The 24668-nt window shown below is 35.8% G+C and overlaps 1 protein-coding gene across 2 annotated transcripts in view; it reads left to right on the plus strand.

The window, feature by feature from the left end:
• DNAJC10 (DnaJ heat shock protein family (Hsp40) member C10) overlaps positions 1 to 24428 on the plus strand; it is a 48835-nt gene extending 24407 nt beyond the window's left edge. For both annotated transcript variants that reach the window (XM_081050911.1, XM_081050912.1), the window contains exons 14-23: positions 6811 to 6938; positions 7245 to 7361; positions 10583 to 10684; positions 11930 to 12085; positions 13029 to 13162; positions 13557 to 13610; positions 13883 to 14030; positions 20223 to 20342; positions 22611 to 22715; positions 23831 to 24428. In XM_081050911.1, coding sequence (XP_080907037.1) covers positions 6811 to 6938; positions 7245 to 7361; positions 10583 to 10684; positions 11930 to 12085; positions 13029 to 13162; positions 13557 to 13610; positions 13883 to 14030; positions 20223 to 20342; positions 22611 to 22715; positions 23831 to 23842 — 1076 coding nt within the window. In that variant the 3' untranslated portion in view covers positions 23843 to 24428. The remainder of the gene's footprint in view (positions 1 to 6810; positions 6939 to 7244; positions 7362 to 10582; positions 10685 to 11929; positions 12086 to 13028; positions 13163 to 13556; positions 13611 to 13882; positions 14031 to 20222; positions 20343 to 22610; positions 22716 to 23830) is intronic.
• Positions 24429 to 24668: the final 240 nt, after the last annotated feature.

Consider the following 24668-nt stretch of genomic DNA (forward strand, 5'->3'; position numbering starts at 1 on the left):
TACAGTATATATTTCAGTTCTGGATTTTTTTTTGAGTGGTTAGCCTTAAGTTTATGTAAAAGAAAGCTTGATATTTAGAGTATTCCATTTTCTTCAGCACGCTTACTTTCTCCATTCCCATATTCCGGTTCAGGCCTTTAGTCTCTCCCTTTTTATGTTTTGGTTGCCACAAATTGTCCCTGTTGATGGTGGTCGACTAGCCTCCTTTAGTATTTCTTGTAGTTTAGGTCGTGTATTAGAAAATTCCCTCAGCTTCTGTATATCTGGAAAGGTCTTTATTCCTCCTTCATATCTAAAGGATATCTTTGCTGGATATATTATTCTTGGCTCATAATTTCTCTCTTTCAATAGTTTGAATATTTGGTTCCACTCCCTCCTGGCTTGTAGAGTTTCTGCTGAAAAATCTGATGATAATCTAATGGGCTTTCCTTTGTAGGATACTGTCTTCTTTTCCCTGGCTTTCTTGAGGTTTCTTTCTTTGTCATTGATTTTAGACAGCTTCAGTATAATGTGCCTTGGAGAAGGCCTGTTGGGATTTAGGTAATTAGGTGTTCTATTTGCTTCTTGGATTCGAGGATCCAGTTCTGTCCACAATTTCGGCAAGTTCTCATCGACAATTTGTTTGAATATATTCTTGTTCCCTTCTCTCTTTCTTCTCCTTCTGGTATGCCCATTATTCTTATATTGCTCTTTCTGATGGAGTCAGAAAGTTCTTGTAGAGTTCTTTCATTTCTTTTAAGTCTCAAGTCTTTCTTCTTCCATCCATGTCATTTCCAGGTTTCTATCTTCGATGTCACTGATTCTTTCCTCCATCTGGTCAACTCTACTACCTAAGCTAGCCATTTCATTCTTAATTTCTTCTATTGAGTTCTTAATCTCCAGAAATTCTATTTGGTTCTCTTTTAAAATTTCAATCTCTTTCATAAAATGCTCATGTTGTTCTTTGATTGTGTTTCTGAGTTCATTAAACTGCCTTTCTGTGTTTTCTTGCATCTCGTTGAGTTTTTTCAGAACTGCAATCTTGAATTCTCTGTCATTTAAGTCACATATTTCCATATCTTTAAGTTCCTTTTCAGGAGACTTTTCACTCTTTCTGAGCTGTCTTGTTGCCTTGGTTATTCATGGCAATTACTGATTTATTATTTCTCTTCCTAGACATCTACAGGAGTGGCTTCTGCAACAGGTTGATAGGAAGAGGTCTTTTGTTTTCCAGTACTTGTTGGTAGAATGTTTTATTTTCTCTCCGACTGCAGCCTCTTTTCCCTCTCTCACACGGTAGTGCTATGTTTTCTCTGCACTATTCCAGCTTCTCACACAATGGGGGGGATTCCCTGGGAGACAGGCTTCTCCTCTGTTAATAGTTCGCCTGGGTCACAGGGCCCAGTGTCTGTGTGGGGATGCGGAGGGTTTTGAAGTTCCAAAGCTCTTCCTGCACCAGATTCAGAGCCCGTATGTTTCAGCAGATGTTTCCTCTTGCAGGGATCCGCCCAGATAGGTGGGGCCAGGGGCGGGTGAGTTGTAAGAGGTGGCCCAGAGCAACTACCACTACAGCGGGTCCTGCTTCCACAGCTCCCTCCCCTTTGCCGGAACTAATTGGACTGCGAATCTGTCTGTGGTCCACAGTTCTCAGAACAGCAAATATTCTGTTCTTTTGATCTGACACTGCTACTGTTCCGCTTCTAGCACTGGGCAAGTGGGGCGGGGACGAGCTCTGGGAAGGTAGGGAAGGGGCGGCTAGTCTCAGTGCCTAAGGCTTCCGTTCTCTGCTCGGCAGTGAGGGCTTAAACCACCGTTTTCAGCCTTCTTCCCTCAGTCTGTTCTCCGAGTTCTCTGCCGTGAGCGTTGAGTTCAGCCGTGTTCTGTGCTGCCCCTCAGCCCTGTGGGCCATAAGCGGAGCCCTAGCAGTCCGAGTCCTTCCCTCTCCCGCAGCTGCGGTAGTTCCGGGATGCAGTGAGCTCGGAGCACTGAGATAGGTCTGCGTCCTGCGCCCGCGTGGCTTGTCTCCACACTTCTCCCTTCCCTCCTCCCCCACTCGCGCAATTTGCCCACCTTTAGGTGAATTCAGTTGTGGGCCTCTTCGTCTTGCTTGTCTGCTGTGCAGGGAGTCCTTTGTGGAGTCATTGTTATTCGATTAGTTGTAAATTCCAGGGGAGCTTTACAGAGACTCACCTCACATCTCCATTTTGATGACCGCCCATTTGTGTTTTGACTGGAGCATTTAACCATTTACATTTAAAGTAGTGATTGATAGGTATGTATTTATTGCCATTTTAATTGTTTTTTGATTGTTTCTGTAATTCTCCGTTCCTTTCTTAATCTCTTACTCTCTTCTCGTGTATGTTGATCTCTTTCTGTAGTGTTGTCTTTGGATTCCTTTTTATTTCTTGTATATCTCTTATAGATTTTTAGTTTGTAATTACCATGTGTTTCATATATACCAAACTATGTTTATAGGAGTCTATTTTAAGTTGATGGTCGCTTAAGTACTGGCACATTCTAAGATCACTACCAGTTTTACTCATCCCGTCCACGTTTATGTTTTGGTCATTATTTTTTACTTTTGTGTCTGTGTATTTGTGTGCATCCTTTAGTTTACTGTAGTAATTACATATGGTCTTGCTGCTTTTGCCTTTTAACCTTTGTACTAACTTTAATGTTGATTGATCCACTGCTTTTATTATGTGCTTGCCTTTGTCAATGAGAATTTTATTTTCTTTGAGATATTTTCTTATATTTTTTATTTTTCTTATAGAAGTCCCTTTTTACATTTCTTACAATACTGATTTGGTGGTGATGAACTCCTTCAGCTTTTTCTTGTCTGGGAAAATTTCTGCTGAATATTTTGATCAGTGTTTGAGCAGGAACTATGGTTATATGTCAGGCTAGTGAGGAATTTAAGGGTCTTGCTTGTTGATCAAAGTAACACCTACAGTTTCCATTTCAATTTGCTAAATGTAGCATCTTGACCATTATGGGCAATTCCCAGACATTCTTTCAGATTTTTCCTCCATTAGACTACCACACATCTCCATTAACTGCTTTGTCATCTCTCTTGAATTTATAATTACAGTTCTACATTTCAACTTTTTTGGGACTTTAGCTCTGCATTCATGGCCATTATGTATAATTCACAAGATCAAATAAAGAGACTTCTGCATAGTATAGGTCGGGGTAATGTTTGAATTGAGGTGACATTTGAATGCTCAGTTTCCCAAAGCAAAAACAGAAAACAAGAAGTTAGTCCCTCTCGGCCACAGAATCTGTGTGAGCAAAGCTAAACCTAACAATAATTACTTTTTACTCAGTACTTTCTCAGTCTGACATTTTTCTAAAGGCTTTGCATACTTTTGCATTTCCATTTTTTTGTCTTCACAACAATCCAGCAAGGGAAAAAATTGAGACTCGGAAAGGTTGAGTATCTTGTTAACCCATGACAAAATAACTAGTAACTGGTCAAAGTAGATTTTTGTATCAAATATGTCTGACTCCAAAGCCTAGACTTACCGCCGTACTAAATGCCACACCTTTAAAGTGCTAGAAATGACCAACTTTTAATAATGGAATTCTGTTCTTTTTACCTCTGAAATAGTTATCCGATTGCCCTCTTTATTCTTGATGCCTTATTTTAGGTCCATCATCTCCTTCATGTACTGTAATTTCTTGTGATACAGTTATCCATTTCATAGCCTTTCTTTACAGTTGGTTACTTATTCTATTTTTATTTATTGCCCTAGAGCATCTTGAACAATCTCATCACTTTTAACTCTCCTGATTTCTTTTAAAATAAACTTCATATTTCTTAGCATAGGAGCAATGACTGTCTATTTTGCTCACCAGTGTATCTTTAGCACTTAGAATGGTGCCTGTGCATAGTAGGAACTCAGTTGTTAAGGAACTCATAGTAGGAATATAGCTGTTAAATTAATAGGGTACATTTATAGTCTGCCTCTGCTGGTTTTTCCAGCCTCATCTCTCACCTCTGTCCCTCCAAATAATCTTAGCTATATCTACTTGTGGATCCTTGAAAATACCATGTTTTTTTCACTACTCTGAGCCTTCTAAAAAGATTTTTCTTTCTGCATTGTAGTCATTTCTTCTTACTCCTCAAAATATTTAGCAAACTTCAAATCACCCTTCAAAACTTAAAGCATTTCCCACCCTGGGAAATACACCATGAGTCCTCAAGTACTTCCTTTATAGCATAACTATATTGTTTCTTTGGATTTAATTAGGTATTGAGCATAGCATATGCAGTCACAATATGACGGAGAGGAAAAAAAGTGAGGTATACTTAATCTCTACCTCAAAGAATATTATAAACTATTAGGGAAAACAGACAAGTGGGCGATTTTTTAAATGTCTGAAGTGAGGAGTATTGCCTATTTCTGAGTAGTAAATTACCCCAAAACTTAGTGGCTTAACCAACAAATATTCATTAACTCACACAGTTGCTGGTGTTCAGGAATCTGAGAACAGCTTAACTGAGTGGTTCTGGCCTAGGTTTTTTTCATGAGGTTGCAGTCAAGGTTAGTGAGGGCTATAGTCATCTGAAGGCTGACTATAGACTGTGGGTAAAGGATTTGGTTCTCAGCTGACTTGTGGGATAGGCAGGAGGCCTCAGTGCGTCACTACAGGAACCTCTCTGTAGGGCTGCTCACAATATGGCAGCTTGCTTCTCCCAAAATGAATGATCAGAGAGAGAGAGACACATATACACAGAAGCCGTAATATATTTTATAATCCGATCTCAGATGAGAAAACCCATCACGTCCACCATATTTTATTGGCCACATATCCTGGTACGACAGTGGTATGGAGTCCATGAGGTGTAGATCACTGGGGCCTATCTTGGAGACTGACCACAAGAGATAAGCATGGGTTACATTTATGAAGAACACTTAGGAATAATTTTCTGAGTTTAAAGGAAGCAATCTCTTTATTGAAATATAAAGCATAAGTAATAGTTACCCAAATAAACAGGTAACAAACACATTCTAAGCAAAGGAACCAGCAGTTGTATATTCATAGACTCTTAAGAGAGAGCCTCATTCATTCTTAAAAAGCAAGAATTCCAGGATACCTAGAATATTGAATGTTGGAAAAGAATGAACTCAAGGCTGGAGAGGCCACCAGGGGTCCAAATTATGTGTTTGTTCTCTCAGGTAGAAGAATTTGAACTCTTCACTAAGGGCAAAGCAGCAGAGGCATTCATGGATTTAAGCAGAGATGTGATTTAACTAGTTTTACTTTCTAGAAAGGTGACTGGCTGCCTAGAATGGATGGAAGCATGATTGGAGGAAGGGAGAGCAGGTAGAAACCTGATGCAGTCATATATGTAAGAGAAGATGGCTGCGAAAAAGAAGTGGGCAGGTTTTTTAAATACCAAGAATACAAAATCAATATAACTTGATGATTATTGTTTAGATGTGAGAGAATAAAAGAAGGAGGCCTATGTTTCTAAGTTGGTGAATTGGCAGTGAGTGACTGACTGCATCACTGAGTGAGGAAAAGAACTCTGGGCGAGGGGTTGATATGGAGTTCACAATTCACAACTGAGTATAGGCCTGGGCCTCAAGAAGAGGAATTTGGGCTAAAAATGTAGATACAAATAATCATTTCAATTGTAATTGAAACCTTGAATGAGGGCGAGCTTGTCTAAGAGTGAATAGGGAGACAAGATCAGGGCCCTAAGGATCCCTTTTAAGGGACAAAGATAGAAGAATTCATTAAACAATTCAAGAAGCAGCACCTGAAGAGTAAGAAAAAAAGCAGAGGAATGTGGTGTCATTTGTCACTTTATTTAAATATTTGTGAAAATGTCTTTCTTCTACTGGGCTGTGAGCTCCTTAAGGAGAAGGACTATATCTTTTTAATTTTGCATGTCTTACGACATTTAAAACAGGGTCTGACACAAAATAGGTTCTTGACGATTGAATGAATAAGTCAAAGGGCACATGGGAAAATGGACTCTGTGCTAGTTGAGAAAGCCATTATTTGCCAAACCAAGAAATATAATCTTTAGACAATGGCACATCACCAGAGGTCTTTAAGCAAAGGAACAACATGATCATATTGATGTTTTTGTAATCAATTGTGGTAGCAATGTAGAAAATATATAAGAAAGACCAGCTTGGTTATTGCAGTAGGCCAGAGTGAATTTAGGCAGCAGCCTAAATTGGGGTTGAGATGGTAAGAAACAGAATCGATGGAGTTATGAGACAAGGGCAAAGAAAGAAGGCTAGAATTACTCCAGGAAATCTTGTTTCCGCATCTAATAGATAATTATGCCATTACCAAGATAGGGAAGCTGAGAAAAGGAACAAGTTGGTGGGGCGGGGAGGGGGGCAGAAATAACTTCAATTTGGATATAGTATTATGTTTGAAATGTTTATATGACATCCAGGTAAATTTTCACTGGGTAGTTGGTAATACAGTAGTTAATTTACGAGAAAAGTGTAGGTTGAAGAAAAAGATTTAGGAGTTAGGCCATAGTAGTAGTTCAGTAAGCATAAAGAACTCAAAGAACATTGCAAGGAAGTTATAATTCTGCCTCTGAGGATGAGGAACAGTTCAAAGAGATCTTGACATTTTAACTGGTCCTCCAAGAAACGGAAGAATAAGAGAACGAGTACTCTTGGCAGAGCAAGCCTATGTAGACACAGTATACAGAACACTAAAACCTCACCAAAATCAGGTTGTTCAGAAGTTTATCTTCTTTTCCTTAATATTTTACGTATAAAAACTTTGAAGTGTTTCTATGGATAAAAGGCAGAATGTGGATTTTAACTTTTCTCTTACTTGATTTCAAAGGAAAGAAGATTCTGTATGATATACTTGCCTTTGCCAAAGAAAGTGTTCATTCTCATGTTACCACACTTGGACCTCAAAATTTTCCTGCCAATGACAAAGAACCGTGGCTTGTTGATTTTTTTGCCCCTGTAAGTTATTTTCATCTGTCAAAATTCGTTATTGTCAATTTTCTCTTGTCACAGCAAAAAGACATTTTCTAGATGACTTGGAACCATGAGTACTAGAATTGTGTTCTTCAGTTTTGGCCACATACTGCATCTAAGAGAGCTCTGATGTTCTTGACCCCTCTAAGGATTAAGTATATACTAGTGCATGCATACAATTTGCAACTAAGTGTAGTTTGTCTTACTTAGCATACTGTTTATTATAACAACGTGTATTTTTTTGTTGTTTCTTTTGGCTAAGTGCTTATGAATATTTTTTTTCTTTTGTAGTGGTGTCCACCATGTCGAGCTTTATTGCCAGAGTTACGAAAAGCATCGAAGCATCTTTATGGTCAGCTTAAGTTTGGTACATTAGATTGTACAGTTCATGAGGGACTCTGTAACATGGTAAGGCAAAGTATAAAAAAACTTATTCTAATTATTCTAACTTAATACTAAAATAATAAAATAACTTCAAACATACAGCTACATTTAGAATAGCAACCAATTATTTAAACAACTTCAACAAAATAATACAAAATTATGATGGATTAAAACATGGATAATGTATGTAGTTAAATGTAGATAGGGTTCTATTTATTATCAAGCTCAGGAAAATATTTAGTTGACTTGATAAAATACACGATTTTTCAATTATTAAAGATCTTTATTTTTTTATCTTAATACTACTTTTTTGTCGTTTTCATTCTTTGGCTTTCCTCATAATAGTATTATAGAAGGAATTTAAAACAAAAAATAAGCTCTTTGTTTACATAAAAATATGTGTACTTTATTAGGTTAATTAATATTTACTCTTCAGTTCTAAGAAGTACTAGAAATTATCTGCCTCATGATGAAAGTATATAATACCATTTGTAAAATATAGGAGAAAAAATATTGGGGGGAAAAATCAAATCTAAATCAAATCAAGCCTCCAGGTCTATAGTGTATAGGAAACCCAGCGACATAGAGGAACATGTTAATGATACCAGGGGCATGCAATCTGTGGATCCCAGCATGTAGGGGACTTTACAGGACAGACACTCAGTTTATTGGACAGATACATTGAAAGGGGGAAGAAGAGATTGAAGAATTGAAAGATATCATTCAAATGCAGGTTTAGGCCTTGTTTGGGTGCAATTCAAACAAACCAACTTCAAAAATAAAGACAGAATTTGGAAAATTTGAACACGGACAGGATACCTAATGATTTTCAGCAATTGTTAATTTTTAGGTATGGAAATGATAGTGTGTTTATATTTTGTGGAAAGTCCCTATACTTTAAATGTACTGAAATATTTAAGGATGAAATGATAAATTACGTGGGAATTGCTTTAAAATAATCTTGGAGTAGGAGTAGAAGAGGATGTAGACGAAATAAGAGTAGCCATGAGTAGATGATTGTTGTAGCTACAAGAGTACATGAGAATGTATTGTTCTCTGCTTTTATTGCTCTGTGTGTATTTTCAGTTAAAAACCCTAATTATTAAAACTTTTTAAAAAGATGAATGAAAAAGAGGTAGAGAGAAAAGACACGGAGAAAGGAATGGGGAAAACAAGAAAGAAATCAGTTTTAAAAACGCAATGGAAATAAATGTAGGCCGAAACATTTATGGTATTTGTGTGGAATAATTTCTCACTACACACACACCCCGACAAAAACAAACCAAGCATAAAAATTAATGAATGTGAATGAATATGGCTACATTAAATGTTAAAACTGTTGCCAAAGAAAGAGACACTAAAGTTAATCAACGGAGTGAAGTTTTTGTAGACAAAACTTTCCTGTCCAGAATATTTAGACTATAAATCATTTTAGGAAAAAGGAAAGTTTACAGACATTTCTTTAAAAAGGAAATCCAATAAATGGGGAAAATGTTCGACTTCACTAGTCAAGAAAGTACAAATTACAACAATAGTCCTAGACCCTCCCCATCTATCAAATTAACAAAAATTTAGAAATCTCACAACAGCAAGTGTATGGATAAATGATCCAGTCACTCAGTGGAATACCAGAGAGCATTTAAAACTAGAGGTATCTTTAGCAGCATGGGTAAATCTCAAAAGTACAATGTAAAATGAAGAAAGCAGAGTGGAGGATAGTCTATAGAATATAATTACAGAAAGCTTTTAAATGCTCATACATTACAGTATACTTCTTAGGGATACATATGCATGTAGCAAAAATACAAAAACATCAAAACGTTTTTTTAGGATACTGGTTTATTGGTTGCTCCTAGTGTCAGGAAGGGAAGGAAATGGGATCAAGAAAGAGTACTTCCAACAATCTGCCAGTGTGGCAAAAAAGTTAATCTTCCTCAAATGTAGGGGAGGGATATGTGGGTATTTGTTAGATTATTCTTTTTTCATTATATTTGAAATTTCATTTTAAAAAGTTTAAAAACTAAAAGCCCTTTGGTTTTGGATGTCTTGTAAAGATGCTAAGCAAAAATACAATGTTAATTAAGATACCCGATACTTACCCTAACTTGAATTCTAGTTTTTCTACTTTTTAATCTCAACTAGGTATTAAGTAGCCTGTAGGCAACTGCGTAAAATGTAAGGATTTAAAACCATGGCATCACTTCACCTGGAACAGGCCAGGACTGACTACTGACTGGTGGGTCTTAACCAAGTCACTTAGCCTCTCAGAACCTGTTTCCTCCTCCATGAAGCTGATTTAGTAATTTTAGCTGCTGAATAGAATTGTGGGGAGGAAAGATAGAAACTGCATGTTCAAGTGCTAAAAGGGCGCTGGCCACATAGTAAGCACTTGTTAAGTGTTAGGTTTAATTGTTTTATTAACATAATGAATTACTGAAATTTGCACTTATTTTAACAAAAGTTTGATAAATGCTTCCATTGTTTTCTCAAATTATTTTTGAATCTTAGTCAAAGATTCCAATTTGCTAATAAGTAGTGCTTGTCAACTTTTAAAGGTGTGAAGTTCAGCTACAGCAAATACACAGGGATCTCTTTATTACTTTTTAAAGAATAAATAAAAATTAAATCTTTAGAGAACTGTTTCCTAAGCTAGTAGTGTTCATGTTAATTCTGAGGAGATTATAGTATTTTGTACCATAAAAGCTATCATGACTATAAAGAGTAAAAAGTGATCACATTCTTGGGGTCTGATTCATAATTTTAACCTAAAATATGTTTGATTACACATTAATTATTAATATATTTCTTTATTCTTGCTAGTCTATTTTCTTGATTTTCTTCTACTTCTAGACAAATTTGAATATTATGGTTTCAAAAAAAGACTTAAGCTAGAGATTAGCCTGCTATTTACAGCCTCATGCATCTGGGTTCAGGAGAGTAAAAAGTGACCACCAAGCTCAAGCTCATAATTACCCATGCTCACTTTTCGGTGTTTCTTGCCTATGGATTATATGCATAATGGAGTAGCTATAAATAAGGGTGAGGTATTCATCAGTGTATCTGTGAGTCCGTTTTCTGTGCTGAGTTTGTCCAGACTAAAATCTTTTAGTCACCAGTAATTTAGCAATAGGTTTTTTAAATTTTGTTGTTATTGTTACTTAAATAAAGGCAAGCTGGTTATAAATGTGAAACAAATAGGTAAAATGCATAAAATCTTGTTTAATTTGTATTCTCATTCTTAACAGTATAACATTCAAGCTTATCCAACGACAGTGGTGTTCAACCAGTCCAACATTCATGAATATGAGGGACATCACTCTGCTGAACAGATCTTGGAGTTCATAGAGGTATTTTAAGCTAATTTAACTATATAACATTATAAGTTATGGAGATAACTTAAATTATTTTAAGTTCATAGCTATAAATCTTTCTGTGTATTTGCACACTTTGTATATTTAATAATGTTTAATAACAGGATTTATTCTTTTCTTGCCAAAATGTTATTTTCTGACAAGAAAATGAATTACTTAATTTTTTCTAATGTTTTACTCTTATTATATACTTACTTTAAACTCTGAGAATAAGTCTGTGTTTTTGTTTGTTACCTAGTTCAGTGTCGTGTACTTAGTAGACAACTATTTATTGAATACATGAAATTACACTTTCGCATAAAGCTTTGCCACGCCCTTTTCCTGTTTTCTCTGGTAGAACAACCACAGATTACTTCTTTTAGGTCCCAGATAGATGGGATAGGAGTGAGCGCAATACGATCCAGGAAATGTGTGGGTAAGGGTAGTCTTACCCGTCCCCCCAGTGAAGGGCCTCTTTCAAGCCTGGGCAGCTATGCCAAGCCTGTGTTACTAGCACAGAAATACCCTACATCTATAGCATCTCCTGTTGTTGTTTTTTCCACCAGTGCTCGTAATTGACTATAACAGTTAACAGGGGCTTCCTAAGCATGAAAAATTTTAGCTTATTTATGTAATGACCATTCTACTCTCTGTCCTACTGATCTCTCTCTCCTCTTCTAGAATAATAGTTTTTGGTTTTGTATTTTGGTTTTGATTGTTTCCCCCAGTGAAACTAACATCTTCATTAATATTACCCAGTGATGATAGACTAAAACATTTGGAGTAAGTGACCTGTAGAGAGGTTGTGTAGTATCTCCAGTCAGAATGTCAGAAAAAGAGAATAGTAGGCTATCCATTATTAATTAAAGGGCCATTTCCAAACAAGAATTATATGGTTTATGTAGACATCTGGGCAGTTCTTGGAGATCTTGCCTCATCTACCCATAATCTTAAAGTTACCTCTTTTCCCTACCTAAGATGATTTTAATGATACGAGGAATAGGAAGAAGTACACCTTGATTTAAGAAGTCTAATGGTCAAAATCCAAACTGAAAAAATAAATTAGGGATCATTTCTTCCTTTTCAAATCATTCACTATAAATTCTCTTTAAAATATCCTTAAGTTATCTTTCTATTTTTCAAAAACAAATTTTTCTAAATGACAAATACTAACAATTTGCTGAGAATATATGAACAACTCTTTTTTTATATCTTTTATAATGAAAGCTGTGTTGTCTTTAGGATCTGATGAATCCTTCAGTGATCACCCTGACACCCACCACTTTCAATGAACTAGTTAAACAAAGAAAACATGATGAAGTCTGGATGGTTGATTTCTATTCTCCATGGTGTCATCCATGTCAAGTTTTAATGCCAGAATGGAAAAGAATGGCCCGGGTATGATAAAGTAGTTTATTTTAAATCGAACATTTACTAAGAATATTTATTTAACAGAGTTATTTTGAAACAGATGAGTGAACCCACTTCCAGATTGTAACTTAACAATTCTAATCATACCACTTAGATTTAAATTTAGTTTGTCTGATATGTGAATGGTTTAGAATAATCTACCCTTTTTTGTGTGTCACCCCATACATATTTGACCAAATTTCTGCCAAAGTCAACCCAAAGCTCTTTTATTTTCTAATAAAATTTTGTATTTGTTTTTAGAGCTTAAATTATGTAGTTTCTTCACAATATTATAGGACTTAACAGTAAGAAAAAAATAGCCTTGATCAATAAAACATTTGAATTTTAAATTTTTATATAAATACATGTGTTATAAATCATGAATGAATAGAAAGAAATTATTTAAATACAAGAGTGGAAAATGTAGCTATTTTATATTTGTAAGATTTAAAAAAATTGAACAAAGCTAAGAGTTACAGTGATTTCTAGTATCAACATTTAAGATAATACAATTTTGTGCTCTTTTCAATTTTTTTTAATTCAGTTATGAGTCAATGTGCTACCTGCAACCCACATCTACATTTGAAAAAGGAACTCTTGAAATACCATTGGAAAGACCTTCATTAGTTCTTGGTTTCTAACACTTTGAATTTTAGAAATAAATTATTTTCCCCATATAATAGATAAATGAAATCAATTGTTTAATATATAGTAATTGTAGTAAGTTCTTGACTACAAAATTAGTTTCCAGTTAATTACTATAAATATGTTGTAAGCCCTTTACCCATTTATATTTGATGAAAATCACGGATAAATAACATAACTGTCTCATAGTGACAGTTTCTCTATTGTAAACATATATAAAATAGTTATGGAGGTAATTTTATTCTAATCACCTTGATCTATTTATCTCCTCTTTGCTCTTTTATAGACACTAACTGGACTGATCAATGTGGGCAGCATAGATTGCCAACAGTATCACTCTTTTTGTGCTGAAGAAAATGTTCGGAGATATCCTGAGATAAGATTTTTTCCCCCAAAATCAAATAAAGCTTATCAATATCAGTAAGTATTGTCTAAAATTTGAAGAAATTTATTACAGTAATTTGGCATAGCTCATAAAAAGTCGATAGGAATTTCACAGACAGTGGTAACTGGAGTAAAGGTTCAGAAACTAAAGACTTGGCTATTTTGAGTTTTGTTGTTCCCATGGGTCTGTAGGAGATGTCCAGTAGGCAGCTAGACATTCAGATCTGGAGCACAAAAATACATTAAGACTAAAGAAAAAAATATTTGGGAAGCCATGTAAGCAGTGTTCGAAGCTGAGAATACCTGAGTAGAGAGAGGCTAGATGAAATCATTCAACTAAACTTATCTTTTAAATTGCTATGATATTGGTTTTTGAACATATCTACTAATGGAAAATATTTACAACTTACGTGTTTTTTTCTTTTTTCAGTAGTTACAGTGGTTGGAATAGGGATGCCTATTCCCTAAGAATCTGGGGTCTGGGGTGAGTAATTAAAATATGTATCATTATATAAAATAGAGTCAGTGCTGTTTGCCTTTCTCTTGTATCTCTAATTAAGTTTACTGTGAGTTGGTTAAAGATTCTAACATTTTAATGTACTTAGTAAAGAATAATTATTTATCAAGATAAGCTTGGGCTTTATTACATTGTCATTCTTTCAAGTCATTTTTAACTTAGAAAGTATTGCAATATTATATTTTAGAAGTTTGCTTTGCTCTTATTTAATGAAAAATAATTTTGTTTCCTTGCCACAGATTTTTACCTCAAGCATCCATAGATCTCACACCGCAGACCTTCAATGAAAAAGTTTTACAAGGGAAAAATCATTGGGTGGTTGATTTCTATGCTCCTTGGTGTGGACCTTGCCAAAATTTTGCTCCAGAGTTTGAGCTCCTGGCTAGGGTAAGTCTTGTCTATCTACTTAAATAAGTTGTAGTTACATGCAGGTTTTAATAATTAGATAAAACATTTTAAATACAATTTTTATTTTTTTCTTAAACGTTTCTTCTGAATTTTAAAAATTCCATTTTATTTCATTGACTATAATCTCTGCAGTAGATTTCATCCTTTAAAACTTTTAGCTAACATCTTCTCTGCCTTGGCTGACATCATCATCTACCTAACCTTAACTGCCAGAAGCCTCACTGCTGCTGCTTCCCTATTTCCTTCCTCTGCCACCATTACTCTGTTGCCATCCAGGCAATCACAGATCCTACTTAACAGTTCTATCCTAAGTGCCTTTCAAATCTGTCATCTCTCCATGGCCTCTCCTAGCCGCTTTGGTCAAGCCATCATCATTGCTCGCCACCTTATCACCCGTGCCTCTTAACTAGTCTCAGGTTACCAGTCTACCTTCTTCAGTTCTGCCCCAGTGATCTTTTTAAAATATCATCTTCTCTGGCTTCCGGTTAACCAAGTTTCTTGATATGCATCTTTGACTACACGTCGCTGATCTGATTCTTTCTGCCTGTTCAGCTTTCTCTCTCTCCCCTACCCTACACTTTACACTCCAGGCACAACAAAGTATAATACTCCGCTGAATAAGAACTCCTATGCACATGCTGTTTCCTCTCTCTAAAATGGCTTTTCCTTACTGTAGTCATCTGGATTTTTTTTTCTCCTTATCCTTGAAAACCAGCTCCAGTGGCACTCCTGTGTTCTCTGCCCTTTTTAGTTAAACAGTGTCACCTTGATGTCTTATACTCCATCATCACACTTATTCAATGCCTGTTAATTATTTATCTAGATATCTGTCTCCTCCATAAGACTGTGAGCTTCTTGAGGGCAATGTACATGTCTTCTCTATATCCCAAGTATTTAATTCAGTAAATGTCTATAAAATTAAACTGAATATATAAACTGAATGTAGTCTTAAGTTTTTGGTGTTTCTTTCATAACAGTTGTATTAATGACCTAATCCGGAATAATAGGCTCCTTGCCTCTATACTCGAGAAACTTTGCCAAGGCCTACAGAATACCCGTTAAAGTGAGAAAGTCAGTTCCAGTTCCACCAGTCTAAACAGCTGAACATCTCTCATGCAAAGTGATTTCAAAGCTTCTATGAGTCATAAAAGATTATTTTAGTTATTGAGTGGTCCTTCAAATAGAGATTATTCATTTTTACCATGTATACTTTCTTTTCCTCTTCAGCTTCCTTTTCCTTCAACAATTCTTTTTGGTTGTTAAATTTATTGAGGTAACCTTGGTTAATAACATTATATAAATTTCAGGTGTACAATTTCATAATAGCACATCTGTAAACTCTTCTGTGCTCACCACCCGAAGTCTAGTCTCCGTCTATCACCATGTATTTGATCCCCTTTACCCTCTTCGTCCTCCTCTCACCTCCCTTCCCCTCTGGTGACCACCATTCTGTTGTCTGTAGCTATGAATCTTTTTTTTTATTTGTTCATTTGTTGCTTTTTGTTTTGTATCCCACATGAGTGAAATCATATAGTTCTTTTCCTTTTCCATTTAGCATAATACTCTCAAGATCCATCCATGTTGTCACAAATAACAATATTTTGTCTTTTTTATGGCTGAGTAGTATTGCATTGTATATATGTACTACATCATCTTTATCCAGGTATCCATCAAAGGACTTAGGTTATTTCCATGTCTTGGCTGCATATATATTGATGAACTGTTCCCTTTATCATTATAAAATGTGCATCTTTGTCTCATGTTACCTTTTTTTTTAATCTTGAAATCTATTTTGTCTGATATAAGTACTACTACCCCAGTTTCTTTCTACGTAACATTTGCTTGGAGTATCATCTTCCACCCTCTTCACTTTCAGCCTATGTTTGTCTTTGGTGCTGAGTCATGTCTCCTGCAGGCAACATAGTTGGATCTTGTCTTTTATTCCATCCTGCTACTCTGTGCCTTTTCATTGGTGAGTTTAGTGCATGTAAATTTAGGGTGATTATTGATATATGAGTACTTATTACAGCCATTTTATCTTTTATTTTCTGGTTGCTCAGCTCCATTGTTTCTTTTTCCTTCTGATTCTGACTGCTATTTTAGTTCTGTGGTTTTCTATAATTTTTTGTTCCTTTCCTCTCTTTTTTATGGTTCATGTCTCACTTCTGGATTTTTGTTTTGTGGTTACAACTAAGGTTCTGTAAGATGTTTCATACACACAAAATTTTTTTTTTTCTGATTGCCTCTTCATTCACCTGTACCTGTTTAGTCCTTTTCTTCCTCCCCTTTTATGATGTTAGTTGTTACAAATTACCCCTTTTTATGTTGTGCATTTGTTACCAAAATGTTGTAGTTACAGTTAATACCCTTTTTCCCCCTTTAACCTTTGTGCTATAACTGTTTAGTAACCTATTCTGAAATATATTTGCAGTTTTCTGCTTCTGTTAATTATCTTACTCAAAGTTTTGTATACTTTTGTCTTTTGGTTTCCAGTAGAATATCTTCTTTCAACATTTATCGTAAAGACGTCTTGTGGTAGCAGATTCTCTCAGCTTTTGTCTGTCTGGGAAAGCCTTTATTTCTCCTTCACATGTAAAGGATAACTTTGATGGATATAATTATCCTTGGCTGATGGTTGCTCTCTTTCAGTATTTTGAATGTTTCCTTCCCCTTTCCATCTTGTAATATTTCTTATAAATCTGATTATAATCTAATATGCTTTCCTTTGTAGGCTACAGTCTTTTTTTCCCCTGGCTGCCTTGAGAATTCTTCCAGTGTAGTCAGATAGTTCTTGTAGTGTTCTTTCTTTCTTTCCTTCTCTTTCTTTCCTTCCTTCTTTCCTTCTTTATCTTCCTTCCTTCCTTTTCTTCTTTCCTTCTTTGTTTCCTCTGAGTTCTCTCTTCTTCTTCCTGAGTCATTTCTCAATTTCTGTCATCGAGTGTACTAATTCTTCCATCTGGGCTGCTTTGTTTCCACTGCTGTCTAGGATTTCTGTTTGGTTCTTTTTTATGGTTTCAATCTGTTTAATAAATAAAGTGGTACTTTACCAATTTTATTTCTGAGTTCATCGAACTGCCTTTCTGAGTTTTCTTGTGTATTGCTGAGTTTCTTCATAACTGCAATCTTATATTCTGAGTCATTCAAATAATAGTCTTCCATGACTTTGAGTTTGGTTTCTGGAGACTTTTTTTTCCTGTGCTCCCAAGTTACCTTGGTTGTTCATGGTATTTGATAAATTTGAGGTAGTGTAGGACACTGCTTTTACTTAGATGCTATTTTGCTCTCGACAGACAGTTCAGTAGGTGGATAAGTAGGATACTTTCTTTGGATTTCCAGTAAGTGGTGCGATAGTACAGTTACTTTTTGTTTGTTACTTGAAATATTTGTGCCTCTGGGATCGTGGTGGAGCCGCGTCACTTTGGTTCAGGTGCTACTGGTGGGTGTCTGCTCTGTGACCATCTTGCCTCACTGATGGGGCACTACCATTGTAGTGGGGAGATGTGGCAGGTAGTGGAGACCAGTTTTGTAAGCTCCCAGAATGGCTTCTGTTTTCCATTGTGTTTTGGCTTTACTGGGCCGTGCTGGGGCTTGTGCGGGCGGGGAGGCAGGTTTGCTATCCTGCGGGCCCACCCACCTGCTAATAATGGCTGCTGGCTGCTGTTTTGTTGAAAGTCTCCCAGCTACCTCTACCCAGTTCTGCCACCATGGGGAGGGCGCAAGGGAGATGTCTTTTCCCGGAGGGAAACTGCTTCTGTCCCTCTTAGACCTCAGGCCTGTAGTATGAAGGCTAAGACCAAATCCTCCGCTGCTGCTGTGCTTGCTGGAGTCACTGTGGCCGTCAGACTGCATCTGTGGCTCTGTCCCTGCCCGTCCCCTGTCCTGCCTCCCCTACTTGTTCCAAAACCCACCTTCACAGGTCCTGACGTGTGGATATTTGAGGCATGTTTGTGGGTTAAGCAGGGGATCCTTATTGAGTTACAATTCAGCTTATTGTAGATTTAAATGGTGCCTTCTCACTCCACCATGATGTTGATGTTGTTCTCAAACAGTTCTAACAAAATGTTTGAATATAGCAGAAAATTATTAAATATAGAAAAGATCATTATTCGACAGATCTTAAGCACCAAGTGAAAAGCATTATGCTAAATACTGGGCTACAAAAATAGAAAGACAAAACTTCCATGTCTTTAAAATTTTACACTAGTGGGAAAATAAAATGCAAATAAATATACATGTAATGCAACAGGATCATTGCTGTAGTGAAATTAGAGTGAGGCAGGAACACAGGAAGAAGAATGACAGAGTCATGCTAGGAGGAGGCAAAGGGCTCCACAAAAAAGGTAATATTTGAGATGAAAATTACAACGTGACTAGGAGTGTGGCACTTACAAGGCTAGAAAGTACTGTAAGCAGAGAAGAGAATATTTGCAAAGATGGCAGGGATACGAGAGAGTGGGGCATGTTCAGGGATCTTTATTGTTGGTCCAGTGTTACCAGAATATAAATGCAGAAGGGGAATGGCAAAAATGGGGGCTCAAGAAATAGGCAAGGAGGAGGAAGTTTAGTCCACTTCCTCATGCTATTCATGTTGCACACTCTTCTGAATGATCGTGTGTTGTTCAGAATGTGTTCTATCTAAGCATTAGAGGACAGTTATTGGCTATAGCAGAACCCATTTTACATTTTAGGCAGATCAACTGGGGGGGCGACTGAACATAGGCCAATAAGGTCTGAGAAAGATATTGAGAGTACCCAAAACAATATGGTGTCCTCCTTTAAGTAATTGAAAATACAAGTCAACTAATACATAAAATAAACATTTTGGACATGATGTAAATCTTAAATTTCTAGTTTTATCTGGATTCCTCTGACCTTCAGTATGAATGTGTGCATACATGTTTCTGTATGCAGCTTTGCTGGTGCCCTAACACAGGTTAGTCTGCCTATTGAGTTACTCCAGCCTTGGGAACAAAACTAAAGGCAGAAAAGATATTTTAATTGTCCCAAAGTGAGAGATGATAACTTGAACCAGTGTTAAGGCTGTGGGTGTTAGAAAGAATACGAAAATACAGGAAAGATATAAGAGTACAATTTAATGTTTGATGATAATAATTGTGGGAAAGAAAGGTATCTAGAATGGCACTAGTTTCTGGCTTGAACTAAGTGAGTAATACGACAGAAGAAAGACTACCTTAATGGGGAAGGATTCATTTTAGAAATGTTGTGTTTAAGGTGCTTCCTTCACTGAAGCAAGCCAGTACATAACTGAAGTGAAATTGAGGGAAGACGTTGGGGTTTAGCAGCATGTAGGTGTATAAAACCTCCCTTGAGAGAGTGTTCACAGTGAAAAAATTGTTGACCAAAGATAGATCTGTAATTGGATATTATAATTTAAGGGGCAGGTATAGAAGGAAGCCCCCTTTCTAGAAATGAAGAACAGCCATAGTGTAGGAAAGCTAAGAGAAAATACCGATAAATACCAAGAAAGAAAAGAGTAAAGGAAGGAGTGGTCAGCAATATCAGGTATTAAAAAGACTAAGTAATGTCCATTTGGTTGGGCAAAGCGGAGTCATTGGTGAACTTACAGCAGTTTCAGCGGAGGAACCAGCAAGAACAGAAGTGAGACAAAAATCTGTTGATAAATAAGTAAATAATGAGAAAAGTGGTAAAAGAGTCAACTGCCCAAAAAAGAGAGAAGCAGGGTGGTACTGGAGGAACCAGTGCAGTTATGGAGGAAATCCTTTTTTGATCGTATGTGTATATGCTGACGAGAGTAAGAAATCTGACAGGGAGGGACTGGACAGTGGCTGCAGTAGTGATGAAGAGTGCAACCTCAGTACCTGAGACCTGAGAAAGATGGGGTGAACACAGAATCTGAGGTGGGGTGAAGACAGGTGTGGGTACTAGAAGTTAAGATAGGTCAGGGTCAGGCTTCTCAATTTTCTTGATAAGGCAAAGGAGAGTTTTTGCTATTGGAGAGGAAGTGCTGGACAAATAGGACTTTAAGAATTTGGACGCAATTTAGTTTGAATGGAAAGGATTAAAACTAAGTTTTTTTAAATAACAAATCCTTAGATTTATGGATTTGAAATTTTTAGTATCATATTGGTTTGTGGTTGCCAAAATACTTTATGCCAAAGAGAATGGCAAAGAATATTTTTCTTTTTTCAGATGATTAAAGGAAAAGTGAAAGCTGGAAAAGTAGACTGTCAGGCTTATGCTCAAATATGCCACAAAGCTGGTATCAGAGCCTATCCAACCGTTAAATTTTATCCCTACGAAAGAGCAAAGGTATGTACAGGCTTTTCCTTGATGATCCTTTCCTTTAGCAAGCTAACCTCAAAAGATTTGTTTTTAGTCTGAGTAATGCTTTTTTCTAGTTTCGTCTCCCTTTGTCGTTATCTTATTGCATATTACTGAAACAAGCTCCTTCATACATATACACTAAGTGATTTTAAAAGTTCTCTTTTTTTGTCTCACAGTTGATAATGATCTCCATTGCCTTAAAACTTTTATACTCAATGAATAGTAAAACTGTTAAAGAAACATACCAAAATACTAATAGTGGTTTTCTATGGGTGGTAGAATTCAAGGTAATTACTTACTTTCTGTGAAGATTTGTATTTCCTACTTTCGTAGAATTAACATATATTACCTTTATAATTTTTTCCATGAAAGGATAATATACTATTATAATACTTTTGAAACAGCCTTAGTACTCAAGCATTTATGTTGAGGAATATTGATTAATGGTTTAGACTACAAAATAAAAGTTAGAGTCCCTTGGTTCTGTCATAATTCCTTTTTTGGTCACTGACAATATGCTTTTTTTTTAAAACAAGAAAACTAAACATCTACCAATGGGTCTTAAAATTCGGGTGATAACTTCTAGGATTATTGATACAAAAGCATGTGTCTTTCACCCAGTATAATTGCTAACTGAAAGTACTATTGACCTTTGCCATTTTCCCAAGTAAAAGAATGTCATTTTTGACAATAGAACTGTGATAAAATAAATATTGCCATGTATTATATTCATGTTTTCTGGTGAAACATTTGAAATAAATAAAATATCTTAATGTATACTTTTTGAGAAAGAATATCAGATTAAGATCTCATGTTATTTATTGGTAATTATAATACATGTTGAAATAGAGTTAAGTAAAGAAATTAAATGATGGATTTCAGAAGTCTAGAATTGTCTGACATCCAGATTTTTCAGTGAAGGATTTTTGATTAGCTTAAGAGACTAACTCTATCTTAAAACAGTTTAGAGTAAGCAGAACTTGAGGGTAAAGGAGCTTGTACCAGACAGAGCCTGAATCTTTATTCCTTTGGAATCACTAGCTCTACTTCCCAATTCTCAGAACAGTTGAGACATGGATGACATAAATAGGGGCCTTTTCAGGTAAAAAGATGTTCGGAAAATATCGATACAATGAGCAGTCACAGAATTTACCAGGCCATAGAGGAAGTGTTTGAAAAGGTGATGTTACTATGTGTCCAGAGGACAGATTAGGACCCAAAATTACCCTGTCCAAACTGAAAGATGGGGTGACAACCAGAAGTCTAGGCCAGATGAGAAGTCCAATGCCCAGAACACAAGGCACTGGGATGGTTTTCCAGAGCCAAAAAACACTGTGCTTCTTACCCTGCCAAGCAAAACCCATCTGGTTCCTAGATCTCTATGCTTAACTAGAACTGAAAAGAGAGTCTTCTCCTATCACCACAGGGGTCCACCTGTCATCCACGGCTATGCTGGTACCATGATGGGGATGGGGTGTCCTCTTTGACCTCTAGAGCAGGAAGGGGGAGTGTTTCTTGCTATCATGTGCCATTAGTCAACTTTAGTCATTTTTTAAAAGGGCGAGAAAGAGACATAAAAATATTCGCAGGTTTTTAAATGTTTAATTAAAAGCAACTTATTTAATGAATACAAGGTAATATTTCAAAATATTTTTATGTCGTATTGTTGAAATGAGGAGGGAGCATGATAAGGAAGGAAAAATTGGAGTAAACAAATGCAAACCTTGGTGGGCAGTTAGTTAACACAAAGAAACAAAATCCTAGCATACAAGCTAGGAAGAATGAAACGGGTAGCTCCAGATCCAAAATACACAGAGTATATTGAGTATATCGACCTCTCCCCCTGGCTTTTCAGCCGCCTTCCTGCAGTGGGCAGGTGAGAACCGGAAAGTATACGTTGCTCTTCATTATTGTAGTTAGTCAAGGTTTTGTCTGTGCCAATGATTGTATTAGATTAGACTGATTTGAGTCCTCCGGGGTATCTTTTCTTACACAATTAGATGTTTTGAGGCATGTGAAGTTAGCAATGCATTTTCCACAAGGAATTATTTTACATGTTCCCATAACAGTATTGTTAGTATTTACTTCAGGTAAATAATGGGTTACCTGTGCTTTTGCAGCATTATTTCCTTGAAGAAATTTGAGTTTCAAACACTTGGAACTTTAAGGAATATTTAGTCAGGTTTCTTAGATGGAAATGTCATGTTTTGGTTAGAAGCTTAAAGATTATAAGAAAAGTGTTTTTAATTTTAGAGAACTATTTGGGGAGAGCAAATAGATACCAGAGATGCAAAAGAGATTGCTACCTTAATACATGAAAAATTGGAAAATCTCCAAAAACACGGAAAGAGAAATAAGGTAAGGACTGAGTCTAGAGCTGACTTTGGCAAACATTATCTAAAGTTATTCTTTCTATACATTATATGTACCAATACACAGGTAAAATTAAGCATGAAAAATAGTAAATAGTTGGAAATGTGTTCTTTCAAAATATGAGAATCAGAATGTAGCCTCTAGACACTGAAATGCTTAGAAATTTGGACAGGTGAAACCATTTAACAAAAAACAGTGACTGTGGCCATAAGGTATTTAAATTTGGTTCAAATGTATATAAATCATTGACTTGTTAGGAATAAATATACTAGAGCCTCATAACACATTTTCAGGAGCAAATTTTCTTTTGTTCTTGGTATAATCAGGCCTTATTTATCTTGGCCTCTCCTTGAATTTTTAATCAATCAAAAAGCAGTACAACCTTTTTCCTGCTGTTCTTCAGAAGAGCGGTTTATTGTTTTTCTTCTTTAAATTATTGTCATTCTAGGACATACTTAAACATACTTAGGAACAGACCAAAGAGTCCATGAATGCTAGAGTACTTTTCTGAATGGAATTTAGTACAATCACATATGAGGTTTCTTGGATTTTTTTGCCTATAAAGTGAAAGGACAAAAGAACAGTACAGTTTCTGGAGGGGGCTAGCGACATCTTGCTTTATAGAACAATAATAGAACTACAGATGCCAATATAGACAACCTGCTTCAAGAATCATATTTTATCCAAATCTTAAAGACAGAAAAGAGATACTTCTGTATCTTTATTTTCTTGGTTTTAGTAAACAAAAATGTTTTTCTGATGGTTTAGCTATGTTAGTTTTCTCAAGATATTTTGTTTTTTAAATTGTGCCTTTTTTCTCATTAAACATTTGAAATAGAAAACACTGTTGGTCATAAACCAGAATGTCATAACTGAATTTAAGTTAAGAGTATATCAGATACGACTTTGAAAGTATATAAAACTGTAATGGGTAGTATCTGCCATAGGCAAGTAAGAACTATGTGGTATCCTTTTCATGTGATCCATTAAATAAGAATATTGAGTATTTATTTTTGAGAAGGTAAGATTTTGGTTAAAGTACATTGTTTTAACTTGTTTTAATATTATAAACTCATACTTCCTTTCTCTTTCAATTGTAGGATGAACTTTAATGATATTGAAGATGAAGAAAAAACTGAAAAATTCTGACAGAAGACATCTTTTTTTAGACTGTTACTACATTCTTGATAGGAATAAATGAACATTATATTGGACTTGTAATTGCACTGTCTGAATTCTGTATAGCATTGGGATGAATGAACGGTCTGCAGACTTTCTGTAGAGGACCAGATCATAAATATTTCAGGCTTGTAGTCCAGATACAGTTCTTCATCATCTATGCTGTATTTTGTTTTGTTTTCAACCCTTTAAAAAAATGTAAAAACCATTCTTAGCTGAGGGCCATACAGAAATAGGCCACAAGCCATATTCAGTCCACGGGCCATAGATTTGCTGCCTCCTGGAAATGATGTGTAGGCTTGCTGGCTGGAGTCATGAGCCTGCTCTGTTGATATACATGTACATGTCTAACTTGTACAAAGTAGACCGTCACTTAAAGTTTTGTGGCTTGACTAAAAAGAGAGAACTTGGTTTTCAGTCACCCGTTCTAAAAAGTCTCTGAAACTGATTCCCTAATCATATTCCATTTAAAAACATGATGTGGATAAATAAACAGCCTATTATGCTATGTTAATTATAGTGAAGAGATTCTTCATTTTCTTTCCTTTCTTAAAGGTTAAACAATTTATTTGAATTTTCACAATTGAGAAAAATTTTCTGTAACAGTAAGTAAAATTCTGTAGGTTTCTACAGCATTCAGAAATACCTGAGGAAACAATTATTTATAGCAATTAATTGCCAATTGTAGAGTATCCCAAATATATCAAGTATTGAAGGTTCCATATTTTAAAGACGTATTAATTTATTTTCTGAATATTT

Source organism: Rhinolophus hipposideros (assembly GCF_964194185.1).
Source record: "Rhinolophus hipposideros genome assembly, chromosome: 6".
In the NCBI taxonomy this organism is placed as follows: domain Eukaryota; kingdom Metazoa; phylum Chordata; class Mammalia; order Chiroptera; family Rhinolophidae; genus Rhinolophus; species Rhinolophus hipposideros.